The 14297-nt window shown below is 37.9% G+C and overlaps 1 protein-coding gene across 2 annotated transcripts in view; it reads right to left on the reverse strand.

Annotated features, from left to right (window-relative positions):
- LOC132377844 (A disintegrin and metalloproteinase with thrombospondin motifs 9-like) overlaps positions 1–14297 on the reverse strand; it is a 249369-nt gene that overhangs the window by 199566 nt on the left and 35506 nt on the right. For both annotated transcript variants that reach the window (XM_059944273.1, XM_059944271.1), the window contains exons 4-8: positions 10615–10880; positions 10069–10152; positions 9846–9970; positions 8458–8498; positions 5608–5713 (exon numbers count right to left, since the gene is read on the reverse strand). In XM_059944273.1, coding sequence (XP_059800256.1) covers positions 5608–5713; positions 8458–8498; positions 9846–9970; positions 10069–10152; positions 10615–10880 — 622 coding nt within the window. The remainder of the gene's footprint in view (positions 1–5607; positions 5714–8457; positions 8499–9845; positions 9971–10068; positions 10153–10614; positions 10881–14297) is intronic.

The following is a 14297-nucleotide window of genomic DNA, read 5'->3' on the forward strand; positions in this document are numbered from 1 at the left end:
TGAATATGTATATCAAAACCCTTACTAGCTTTTCTTTCCATTTATCTACAATGCATAGATACAATCCAACTGGAACAGAGATTTTATCCTCACCAATGCCTCAATGGTTCCATTTCATATCTGAGAATGTATACAATATACAACCTGAAATTCTCACTCTCCACAGACATCCTCCAAACAGCAGAAAAACCCCAAAGAATGAATGACAGAGAAAAACTTAAGCACCTCAAAGTCCCCTGCCCCCTCCCATGCACAAGCAGCAGCAAGCAGTATCAATCCTCCCCCCTCATTCGAGCATAAAGCATCAGCATTCCCACCACCCACCGTACCAGCCACAGCAAAGCTCTAAAAGAGAGCTGCAGTCAACAGTACATCAAAAACTAACTGTTCACTCCAACGTTTTCGACATCGCACGATCACTCTCTCTCATTAGCAAGGGAGAGACGGATAATGCTCCTTCCACAGTGAGAGGGCTGTCTTAATGCATTTGCTGTTTTGATTTTAGATGCATTTAATTCATTCTTCATTTCATCAGCCAATATCATGAACACCTACTCCAAATCTCTGGTAAATACTTAAGCAAAATACTGATTTAACAAGCCTGCTATCTTCCCAATGTTTTTGATACTCTATTATATATCCCTTAATGGCCTTACTGCCATCAAACCATTCTTTACTTTTAATGAAGATTATAGAATGTTTTACATTTTCATAGGTTCTTGAGAATTTAATTCCATTATTAATCTCTGATTGTTAATTTTTTTTTAACTTCTTCTGTAATATTTACTCAGGGAAGAATTTACTTGCATTTGAGACATTTTGGAGACGGTTCACTAGGCAATCCTAAAGGATTGTTACCATACATCGTAATGTGTCTATACCCTTTGGAGTTTATAAATATAAGAAGTGATCTTTATTGAAATATATAAATGTCTGAGATTATTTGACAGGAGAGATGCTGAGAATGAGAGGGCACATGTCAAAGTAAGGACTGTACATTGAGACTTGGATGAAGAATGCTTTTCTCAGTTCTCTCTGTGGAGAGCTGTGTAGGTTGAGCAACTGATAGATTCAAAGGTGAGCAGCCAGCATTTTATTGAAAGTCTGAGCAGGCTGCGAGTTATACACCTCCTCCTATTATCAAGCTCCTGGACTCAGCTGTAAGTCAAATGAATTTAAAACTCTGTGTAAAATTGTATTTAAATGTGGTGAGCCATTCTGGAATGAAGCACTCAACTTATAAATTTTAAAAAATTAATAGGCCGAAGGGCCTCTTTTTCGGTGATGTATTTTTCTATGACTTTAATTCCAAACAAAACTGCAAATTTACATTCTTCCTCCTTTTTTTCACTTTACCAAAAGGAGATAAACGTGCAACAAACCTCCTCTCATTTTTCTTTCCCTGGTTTGTCCAGATACCCCTCCCCCCATTCCTTGGCTGAGACGGTAATATGATCTTGCCAAAGGATGCACACGACGTCAATGCTGCTGCTTGAATGATTGATCCACTAAGCAGTGGGCTCCCCATGTGTGTGAAAAGGACCCACTGTCACAGATGGTACAGCCAAGACTGCCAAAAACAAATCTCCTCTATGTGTGAGTGCCATGAGAAAATTTCATTTAGCCTAATATGTTAGTGCCTCTTTGCTATTTTACTGGGAGAAGGGAGGGTGACTGAGCAGAATGGAAGAGAGAAATATAATTTGATGAAACAGTGTGGTCAGCGTGGCAAGTAACAAATTGGTTTGCAGAGCAATTTAAAAGCCAGCAGGTAGAGCAGAACACAGGACAAAATAGGAGTGATGAAGAGTAAGTCAATGCGTGTGAAGGCATCTTTATATGACAGTGTATTAATGGAAGTGGATGCCTGTAGAGAGATTTAAAACCTGGCAGGAGTAGCAAATAGGACCAGTGACCCTGACACTAAAAGGATTAGGGTATATACCCAGAGACTTAATTTTCAGGGACAGTAAGCTGGGGGCCCTCCTTTCAAATGGTGGAAAGGTTTTGAAAGACTTTCAAAATTCAATATTCATCTTAGTATGCCACATCTTGCAAAATGTGATGTTTATGTATTTAATAGACCATCAGACTTATTCAAATTCAGGTAAATTGAATGAGATTTATGGCATATTTTAAAATTGCAAGGGCTAATGCGAAATGATAAAAAACTGAATTGAAATTGAGACGAAGAATTTAGCAATTGATTTAAAGAGATTCTTTGTATTCGCATACTGTCACAGACCTGGGAAAACGATACAAATACCGGGAAGGTCAAGGAGTTGGAATAAATATAAAGCTCTGGCTTTTTGGAATCATTTATGGCATTTGGATTCAGACTGGGAATTGTGTTATTTCTGGTTGATTTATTCAATTAGATAATGAAAAGAGCAGATGTATTGAGGTGTAATACTCTTGCGGAATTCAGGAACTGTTCTTTTATTTGAAAATGGGGAAGGGAAGTATGCTGGTGCCAAAAGTAAACTGTGTTACACAATCATCCGTGAAGACTTTTGCTCAGATGTAGCAATCCCGGAGGAATATCCTGAATCTTCTGAATGAAGGACATAACACAGCTCTCCCCAAGCTGCTCTCCTCTGAATGTAACTACAGCTGCATCCCAGCTGTCTCACACTTCGGAATTTTGTGACCACTAAAATTTTAACATACAGCACACTATTTGGAGTACAATTTAAAACTGCCCATTTCAGTTTCTTTTGTGGCACTTGAGAACCAGCATTTTGCTTTGTATTGGTTCTCCATAGCTACTCAGACCATATTAATGCTAAATGCCATTATTACTCAATGAAATGTGTTGCTCAGAATATATCCCTGCCTTTATTCAGAGGGCAAAATTTTTGAAAGATAATTGTAGAAGGGATCAAGGACTATGCAGCTCCCAGCTAAACATAAACTCGTAGAGGATTTCTTGAACGTGAAAATTTTTTTGTTACATGAATTCTTTAAATTTTTTCCTAGAAGGTCCATTTGATAAAATACCTGAGTATTTTTTCTTTAATAACTTGCAATGAATCAGGGATGCCACTGATGATGAAATCACTAACCCTCCTGCAAAGTTTGAGTCACCTGAGACACATATTCAGCTCACCAACCTGGTTGTTATTACAAAGCTCCCCCTGCTGTCTGAAATAACTGGAGTCATTTAAGTGTGATAATCACCTTCATAACCACATAAACATATTTGCAAAGCCTTATGAGTAGAAAGCAAAGGTAACCTATTGCCTTTCTGAATAAATGTACTTCTATCAGTTGCCCAAAACATTCTTCCTGGTGTTTTAGTAGATTCCATTCCTCTAATATTCATGAGACTTCTGTTCTCTCCAGTGCTGTTTCTCCTTCAGTAGAATAAAGAAAATTAACATATTTTACTTCGTATTCTGGCTCCAGGTCTACCCTAACTGTGGTAAGGAGGTGGTGATGTAATGAATGGAGGTGCTGATAAATCTTCTTGTGCTGTCACTCAAGTTGACACCACAATGTTCATATCAATACTGAAGGAAATACTAAAATTATTGTTCTCAGTTGCAGAAATAGCTAACTTATCCATGTTTTCCAGAATTTATTTCTTAGTACTTTATCATTATCCAGGTGCTTTGGACCAAGTAAAGGCAAGCAAGCATCTCAGCAAGGGATATATTATAGCACGTATATTTTAAAGGGGGCTAGTGGTCTCATTATGATTTAAGCAAATGTATTATTGGGAGGCTTAAGAAGCATGAGACAGTCAGATGTTTAGACTGGAATGGACAATGCAAGAAAACTGAGTTCCTTAAATTATGCTGTATACTGTATGTGAAAATCCTGGTCTGGCCTAAAACTCCTTTACAATTAGAACACACTTACATGCTGTGAAATTGAGTCTATATTTGTACAATCATTTTTTTTATGTACACCTACCCTAAGATTAAGCAACACGCACAAAATGCTGGTGAAATGCAGCAGGTCAGGCAGCATCTAGAGGGAGAAGCACTGTCGACGTTTTGGGCCGAGACCCTTCGTCAGGACTAGTCCAGCATCTGCAGATTTCCTCGTGTATCCTAGAATTAAGGTATGTTATCAAGGCTAATGAATAATTGTGATTAAGGTTGGGAAGTCTAGAAGAATGGATTGCTCAAAGGTCTTGCAGTTTGTACACCAAGTGCCTCACAAAGTTCTTCCACCATTTCATACAAATAATATGACTGACAGGTTGAAGAATGGGTTAGAGATATCTACAACAAAAGGCTGCATCACAGCAGTGGGTGCGGTTAGGGGCAGTTCAGCACAACTTCTCTGATCCCTTTTCTTAAGAAAGAACCAGAGATCAGAGGTTAAGGGCAAAAAGTGAAATATTTAAGGGGAACCTGTAGAAGAAACGTCCTCACTCAGAGGGTAGTACAAGTGAGGAATGAGCTACCAGCAGAAGTAGTGGATGTGAGTTTGACTTCAACAGTTAAAGGAAATTTGGATAAGAACATTGATGAGAAGCGTGAAGAAAGCTATGGTCTAAGTCTGGAATAGGAAGAATAACAGCTCAGCATGGACTAAAGAGGCCAACATCCTGTTTCTGTGCGGTAGTGCACTATGACTCTAACAGCTGTATTGCAGTGATAGGGGAACATTTTTAAGAAAAAAATACTTTCTTTAAATGTGACTGGAGAGAGAACTGAAGAAAGATAGAACCATATTGTCCAATATTATTTTCCTTGGCCTAAAATCATTCCCAGAATTCTAGGATAAAACTTAAAATTTATAAAGCAACACACACAAAATACTGGAGGAACTCAGCAGGTCAGGCAGCATCTATGAAAATGATAACCAGTTGATGTTTCAGGCCGTTTCTTTGGGACTGAAACGGAAGGGGGAAGATGCCAGAATAAGAAGGTGGGAGGAACGGAATGAAGATAGCTTGAAGGTATGAAGATAGTTTGAAGGTGATGGGTGAAGCCAAGAGGGTGGGAAAGGTGAACAACTGGAGAGGAAGAAATCTGGCAGGAAAGGAGAGTGGACCTTAGGAGAAAAGGAAGGAGGAGAGGACCCAAGGGAAGTGAAAGGCAGGTGAAAAGAGTTAAAAAGGCAGAGTGGAAAATAGAAGAAGAAGGGAGGGGGAGGAAATGATGATTAGGAGAAATTGATATAATGTTATTTTGATTTTTGAATTCTTTCACATTTTTGCACCTTTCCTTATCTGCAACCTCCAGCAAAGCCAAATCTTCATCACAATCACCTCCTCAATTACTGAATGTATACCTGTGAATCCTGTGAGTTTCTGACATTCCCATCACCCAAGCAATCCTCAGACCTTCAGCTGCCTGGCTCCCCATTCTGAAATTCTCTTCTTTATTTCCACCGGCTTGTCACCACCCTCACTTTACACTTCCGCAAATTTTTACCAAGCTCTATTTCTATGTCATCAAGGTTATTTTTAGATTATGCTATGCTATTGGGTGTATCTCTCTATTTAAGTTGCTTTTGTAGTTGTTACTAAAAAAGGAAAACACATCTGTTGGGAACATTGTCCAATTTAACTCAACTATCAAAGCACGACGATTTTCTACGAAAAATCATATAAAACATGAACATTGAAATAACTTGTCAATGACTTACACATGGCCAAGTTCATGGGCTATTGTGAAAGCAGTACTCAATCCATTATCTTCACTGATGGAGCAACTTCTGTAAGGATCACATACGGTTCCAAGCTCTGCCAAACCTATAATAAATCCAAAAGCAAAGATTATTCTCCAATCTTTTCAGAAAGAGGAACATGATCAAAACACTTCAAATAAATGTTAGATTGACATTGTGCATTGTGATTTTCAATTAATTTTCCACAGAAAAATAATTGAATAAATTGGTTTAGAAATTAATATAATAATACACATGCAATTTTGCTTCAATTTAAAATCAATCAATTTAAGTTAGTTTTAACATCTTATCATCCAGTCCTGTACATTATTTCATTCTGGGTTAGTGTTCATTAGAAGTAAACGCACATTTTGTCCTTGTATTCATTAACAAAGTTCAAAGTAAATTTTAATGTCAAGGTACATATATGTCACCACATACAATCTTGCGATTCATTTTCTTGTGGGCATACTCAATAAATATTTAAAATGATTACAATAACAAAATCAATGAAAGACCATGCAACTGGGGTACTCAACCAGAGTGCAAGACAACAAACTGTGCAAATACAAAAAGAAATAATAATAAATAAACAAATAACCAATAAATATTGAGAACATTAGCTGAAGAGTCCTTGAATGTGAGTCCATTGATTTCAGGAACATCTCAATGATAAAGCAAGTGAAGTTGAGTGAAGTTATCCCCTTTGGTTTAAGAGCCTGATGGTTGAGGAGTAGTAACTGTTCCTGATCCTGGTGGTTTGAATCCTGGGGTGCCTGTACCCTCTTCCTCATGGCAGCAGTGAGAAGAGAGAAAAGTCCTGGGTGGAGGGGGTCGTTGATGACGTATGCTGCTTTCCTGCAACAGCATTTCATCTAGATGTGCGCAAAGATGGGGAGGACTTTACCCGTGACAGACTGGGCCTTATTCACTACATTTTGTAGGAATTTTCCATTCACAATATTGGCTTTTCCATACCAGGCTGTGATGCAGCCAATCATTATACTCTCCACCACATGTTTATGTAAGTTTGACAAAGTTTTAGATGTCATGCCGAATCTCCGTAACTCCTAGGAAGTAGAGTCGCTGGCATGCATTTTTCTTACGTGCTGGGCCCGGGACAAGTCCTCTGAAATAATAACACCAAGGAATTTGAAGTTGCTGACTCTGTCTACCTCTGATCCTCCGATGAGCACTGGCTCCTGGACCTTTGGCTTCCTTCTCCTGAAGTCTATTATCAGCACCTTGGACTTGCTGACAATGAGTAAGGGGTTGCTGTTGTGACACCACTCATTCTCCCTCTTATAGGCTGATTTGCAACCACCTGTGATTCGGCCTATGACAGAGTATCGTCAGCAAACTTGAGTATGGCATTGGAGCTGTGCTTACCCACACAGTCATAAGGGTAAAGCGGGCAGAGCAGGTCACTAAGCACACAGACTTGTGGTGCACCTGTACTACTGGAGATCATAGAGGAGATGTCGCTAATCCAAACTGACACGGGTGTGCAATTGAGGAAATTGAGGATCCAATTGTACAAAGAGGTATGGAGACAAGGTCTTGAAGATTATTGATTAGTATTGAATCCTGAGCTGTAGTCAATAAAGAGCATCCTGATATATGCACCTTTGCTGTTCAGATGTTCCAGGGCCAATGAGATGGCATCTGGGAGGACCTGTTGCTCCAGTAGGCAAACTGGAGTGGATCTAATTTGCTGTCAGGCAGGAGTCGATATCTTTCATCAACAACTTATCAAAACACTTCATCACCGTGGGTGCAAGTGTTCCTGGGTAATAGTCATTGAGGCAGGTATGTACAATACAATGCCAAAGCGAGAGGTTAAAGATCTCCGTGAACACACCAGTCAGTTGATCAATATAGATCTTTAGTACTTGACCAGCTAATCCATCTGGGCTGGATGCTTCTCGTGGATTCACCATCCCGAAGGCCAGGCTCGCACGTCAGCTTCAACGATTGAAATCATGGGATTTTAGGGGACGTGGGAGTTCGTGATGCTTCCCCGTGTTCTGATGGTCACAGCGAGCATAGAAGGCATTGAGCTCATCTAGAAGCCCTGCTGAGCTCCTGTTTCACCAGATTAAACTTTATAAGAGGTGATAGTATTCAAGCCGTCACGTCTTTAGAGCATCCTTCATTGATCAATATTTTGTCCATAATTGCCACTTCACCCATGAGATGGCTTTCCAGAGATCATACCTGGATCACTTGTAACTCTCTTGGTCACCAGACTTCACTGCCTTTGATCTGGCTGTCAGTAGCTTTCAGATCTCACAGTTCATACAGAGCTTTTGATTGCTGAGGACTTCGAATGATTTTGTGGGGACACACTCATCTACAGCTATTTTAATAAAGTCCGTTACAGTCATGGTGTACTCGTTCAGATCCCCATATAATTTCTTAAACTAGGCCCAATTCACTGACTCGAAGTAATCCCATAGTCACTTAGCCACTCCTCTATCTCCTGCAACCACCTCTTTGTTGTTCTAATCTCTGGAGTTTTGCTCTGCCTGTATGCAAGGAGGAGAAGAACAGCCAAGTGATCTAGTTTACTGAAATGTGGTCTTGGCATGGCATGGAACAGTAACGAATCTTAATATAATTAAATGTAATGATGGATGTGCATCTTGATTAATTTTACTCTCTGTAATCTAAATAAACCTCTTCTCTTTCACCTACCAAGATAATCCAAACATGACACAAAGACAGAGGCACTGAACTCATGTAATAAACAATTTACTAGATCAGCTCAGAATAACAAAATAAAACAAATATTGTTTATACCAAGAGCATAATAAAGCCAAGACTTACCCAATGTGTCACATTTATCACGAGCTCTGCAAATGTCTTGCCTAAAGGAAAACACATATTTGATTCAATGCTCAAAATTTGAAGAGAATTTTGTTCCATTTACGCACGATACCTTATAAATTTCATGTAAAGTTATAATGATTTTGAGTGAAGTGGAAAAGAAATGTAAAGTGATTTGTTTACCAAAGGTAATTTGAATGGACCTAAATAAAATATAAACAGACTAATTTCTTTCTAGTCCCATGTTAACTCCTTCCACAAAGAGTTACTCGTTGTTCGGCAATCACTTCTCATTACTACCAGCAGAAGCCTGAAGACACATGCTTCATGTTTTAGGAACAGTTTCCCCTCTGCCATCAGATCTCTGAATGCCCATGATCACTACTCACTAGTTTTGATCTAATTTTGCACTAGTTATTTGTTTAATTGATTTGTTTATTTAATTATTTTTCTTATTGTAATTTATAGTGTATTTTATTTCTGTACTGTACTGCTGTTGCAGAACAACAAATTTCACAAAACATGTCAGTGATGATAAATCTGATTCTGGTTCTGACTTGTTCTAAAAACTTTAAAACTGCAAACTTACAATTCTATGCATATGGGAAGTTACATCAGCTGTTTGGTGATAACAGTACTGACTCTGAAATGAGAAATTGTTTTGGATTTTGTTTAAAAAATACATTTTAAATTAAAATTATAATGATTGAAAATGAGCAGAAACATTTTGTAGAATGAAAATGTGAAATCAATAGAATAGTTAAGTTTTGGAAAGGACTTTAAAAGGTAATTACTTATAAATTGGAATAAAGAAGAAAGCATAAAAGAAACTTAGGGAATCACATGTTAATAGAAAAGGAACTGAATGGTAAACAGAATTAGTGTGATGATTTCAAATTCCTACTTATTACACGGGACTTCTGCAAAATCATTCAATCAATGCCGTAATTCTATCGGTAACTGAAGTCAGTAGAATGGCAAAGTACCTGCTAAAAGAGATTCTACAAAGGGACTGACTGATGAGGTACAGACTGAGTAACACAGATGGTACCAGTAGAGAGGGCAGTGAAGGTTTGCTAATAGCTGTTGATTTGTCTGGAACAGATGTAAATTAGGAGAAAATTAGTCAGGACAGAGGGGAAAGAAAACACAACAATGCTGGAACTATTGAAGTATTGGAAATTCTAAACAAAAGAGGATGCTGGGGAGAAAAGCTAATCAAAATTCATGTGTACGGAGAAAATAATTTCAGTTAATGTTGAGGATCTTTCATCAGATATGGCCAACAATAAAAACTTGAAAGGCTGACTATCTGAAGTTGTTGCATTCAGTGCTGATTCCTGAGGGGTGTAACATCTGCTGGGCAATGCAACAATATTTTAACTTACCTTGTGATAAGCACCGCTGTATCATGATGAGAATGGTGATTTTCATCCGCATTATTCTGTTTTTGTTGCCAAATACAGAAGTTTTTTAACGTTGTTTGAGCATTGAATGATATAAATGGACCATCCTGAGGATTATATAAAAACAAATATCAAGAACTAAGTTATTATTTGCAGTATTTTAATTCCACTTTAAATGAAAAAACATACCTAACTGAAAAATTACCTGTTCACTATTTATAATAACTAATTTCACAACTACAATATTTATAAGGTTTCCTATACTTGGGTCTTTATAGATAGTGGCCACCTGTAACAAATAAAAGTCAAAATGTTAGTGACATATTATAGTACTAAATAAAAATAAAATTCTAATGAGGAGTGTAGATTTAAAAGATTAAACTAATTTTCCAGTCACTGTACATGCATAACTGTGGAATGTTTGTAAGATTGCTATTTTAGGTTCTTTTTTGCACTTTTGCTAGGTTAGATGAACAGTTATAACCTAAAAAACCATTCTTCCAACAATATTGATTTATTTGTTTCATAAAATTAATTCTGAAAATTTCAAGAAGTATTCATTTTTTAAAAAAATATCTTGAACTGAAATCAGACAAAACTATTTGAGTTGGCATACTAAATCTGCAGAGCAAGGATAGACAACAAAATTCTGATATTTTATTAATTAATGCATTGGAGGCCTGCTTATTTAACTAGCTTTCATTGAAACAGACTACATTCTGTACAATATAATCATAATAGTGGTACTTACAATGGACATTAAAGTGAGAACGTAATGTTGTAAGTTTGCTCCATGATGTTCAACCATTCTGCTATCGGCAACAACCATTACCTCAACATATCGGGGATATGACAAAAATCGTTTTGTTCGTTTGTGTCTTCCTGTTCCAGTAGTTTTGTTATCCATACCAGCTAAATTGTGCATCGCAACACTATTTCTGAGGCTTTCCAGATCAGACAAAGTATTGCTGGATAGTCCTTTATTCCACTTGGCTTTATTTTGGCTACTTTTATGACCTTCGATCCAAAAGAAAAAAAAGAGCTTCAGAATAAAGCATTTTAAACTTTTTCTAATAAATTTATTCCAAATATTAAACTTCTATATACATTGAGTAGATAAGAGTTCTGATGGAGGTCATCAATCGGAAACAATAACTCCCCTTCATTTTCCACAAACACCTGACCTACTCAGTATTTCCAGCATTTTTATTTTAGATATTGAACACAGACTTGTTCAAGATGTGAGAATAGAACTGAAACAATTAATAGAGACACAAGAGGTTCTGCAAATGCTGGAAATTTCGGACAACACACACAAAATCCTGGAGGATCTCAGCAATACAAGCAGCATCCATGGAGGAAATAACCAGTCAATATTTCAAACTGAGACCCTTCACCAGAACTCAATGCAATCAGAAATCAGGCCAATCAAATCAGGAAACAAGCCACAGCCTGAAACGTTGACTGCTCATTTCCTTCTATTGATGCTGCCTGACCTGCTGAGTTCCTCCAGCATTTTATGTGTGTTGAAATAAATAATATACATATTGGTACAGTGGTGTGCACAAATTCCTGGAATTAAAATCAAGGATAATCTTTCAGTATATATTAGATAAACTCTAAGACTTTATGATTTTGAAAACTCAGCTCCGCTTTTTCATATAATGAGGCTGAAACATCAGCTGATGCCTTTTCGAAGCATTGCTATTTGAATATACTGTAGTGAGTTTGCATCCACTGTAGACCTATTGTGGCAATAAGCAATTTGCAGCAGGTTCAGGCCCTTGCTCAGGCTGGAGATAATTCTAGCCATGACCAACCTCTCAAAACATTCATCACATTAGACGTGGCCGCTTCAAGGTGAAAGTCATTGAGGCATCTCATTCTGTTCTTCTTGGACACCAGTATGACATTTGATAAATTTTAAATACTACCAGAATTATGAACTACTTTGTACATTGGGCTGGCACCTATGTGAAATACAAACCATGTCATCTCAATCAATTACCTCGTCAAGAACAAAAATATGAAGCAATTGTTAACAAAAACAGCATTTCCTTCAGGGTTCTGCCCTCAACACTTCAATGGACTTGGGTGTGATATTTATATTTGATCGATTAGAACACATTTCTGTCAACAGCATACCAATCTAAAATAAAATTTAGTCTTATTTTAGTAATTGTTATAGTAACTGGCATATATTTTCCTAAGGAATTTTCCTTTTTTATTTTATCTCTAGTTTCTGAGTTAGTTTGAAGAAACAAATTTTCACATTTGTTTTAAGTAATCAAAAAAAATTGGAGAAATGCGAAGGCAGTGTATGTGTACAGGGAATCAGAGACAGTATTTCAGATCGATAACCTTTCTTTAGAGTTCTAAAATGTTATAAAACTAGCTTGTTTTAGGTTGCAATCAAGAGAAAGGGATGGAGGATACAAAGGGACTGACTGATTAGGCATAGACTGAGTAACATAGATGGTACTGGTAACAGTTGAGAGGGCAGTGAAGGTTTGTTAATAGCTGTTAATTTGTCTTGAACAGATGTAAATTAGGAGAAAATTAGTGAGGACAGAGGGGAAAGAAAACAATGCTGGAACTGTTGAAGTATTGGAAATCTGAAACAAAAGAGGATGCTGGAAAAAAAAGCTATTCAAACTTCATGTGTACGGAGAAAAGAATTTCAGTTAATGTTGAGGATCTTTCATCAGATATGGCCAACGATAAAAATTTGAAAGGCTGATTATCTGAAGTTGTTGCATTCAGTGCTGATTCTTGAGGGCTGTAACATATCTAACTAGAAGACTCGGTGCTGCTCCAAAGGTTAACATTGACTTCACTGGAATGGAGTGAAAGGGCAAATGAGAGTAAAATGGAGAATACCATTTATAAGAATTAAGGCCACATTTCCCACTTACTGTAACTGAAGTGCTCTGTATCACCTAGCTCAAACGCTTTCCTTTATCAGCCTTCTACCTTACCCATGTTCGTCTCTTTATATCTCTTCCTGCTACCACTACTGGTTGGGCTCTTATCATTTCCAAATACCATAAGCTTATCCTTTATTTCATCCTCCCTTCACTTTTCTATGCAGTGTAAGGCATTTGTCTTCTAAGCTTTTTGAGTTCATTATCCTGGAATAGTACCATCTTCTCTACTCACATGATACCCTGAATGAGAATTGTAAAGTTTTCTGTTTTTGTTTCACATTTTTTGGATCTGCAGTCAACTATTTTTTTCTTTGCTCTTGCATTAACTTTTATTTACTTCTCCTTTGATATCATTATGAGTTGCTGCATTTCCCATAGCCAAGTTTTTTTTTAATGTCTTGAATCTACAAATGCGAAAATACTTTGAATTCCAAAAGGGTGCCCGTAATCCCTTGAAGGCACATAATGGAACTACCGGGGTTTGGCAGGGTTTTCACGTTTGTCTCCATCTCAACTCTAAATCTCCATCCAAACTCTCCATTCCACTTTGCTCTGCATTTATACATGAGCTACTGCTGTTTGTGTTGCTGTATTCTAACAAAAAATATTTTTGTAACAGAAATAGATCACATATTGTTATGAATGTACCACAGCTCTGAGGGGCCGTAGGGTGCGGGGTAGCCCCTTCCTTTGTGAGAATCGCAAGAGCATTATTGGGTTGGGTCAGAGGACTCAGGAAATGAGAGAGAAAGACCTGGCCATTGTCTCCTGGAGACAATTTTGTGGATTGGGGACTATGCTACGTGCAAGCCCTTGGGCAAAGTGGGCTGGTTGAGAGAGAGAGATTGCATTACTCCAAGCTGATTGACATCTACTACCCTGTGAGTTAAGATAAAAGAGGGGCTGTAGGAACAACCCCTCAGATGCACCAGAAGAAACGCTAGCGATCCCGTAGTAGTGGGAAGCCATTTGAAGGAAGCCAATGTGCGTTCGGTTCCCTTGCCTGGGGGCTGGTGGCTGGTACCACGGAAAACGACTTGGAACTAACAACGGGGAACCAACTCCCCCGACTCAACGGATTGGCCTCATAAAAGACCCGGGCAAGTTTCAAACCATCTCTCTTAAACCCAAAGAGCTGCAGCTTGAAAGGACAGTGACTTTTATCTTTCCATCGGACAATACAATATCCCCTAGACAAACGATAAAGCTATTGCTTAATTGATGATGATTATTATACCCGCATTTTTAGATTGAGTATTGATGACGTATATTATCTGAATGTCTGTCTTAATCTTATTTTTGTGCCCCTTTGTAAATAAAGACTTTTAAAAATAGTACCATCAGACTTCAACGGACCTCTTGATCTTTGCTGGTAAGTGATCCAGTTACGGGGCTCGTAACAATATACACTCTCCAGGTATATTCCAATAATAGGCCACTCTGGTGATGCAGATAATGGTGCTGGCTCACAGCTCTAACGACCTGGGTTCAATCGTGACAGTGCTTT

This window comes from Hypanus sabinus, chromosome 19, assembly GCF_030144855.1.
Source record: "Hypanus sabinus isolate sHypSab1 chromosome 19, sHypSab1.hap1, whole genome shotgun sequence".
Taxonomy (NCBI): Eukaryota; Metazoa; Chordata; class Chondrichthyes; order Myliobatiformes; family Dasyatidae; genus Hypanus; species Hypanus sabinus.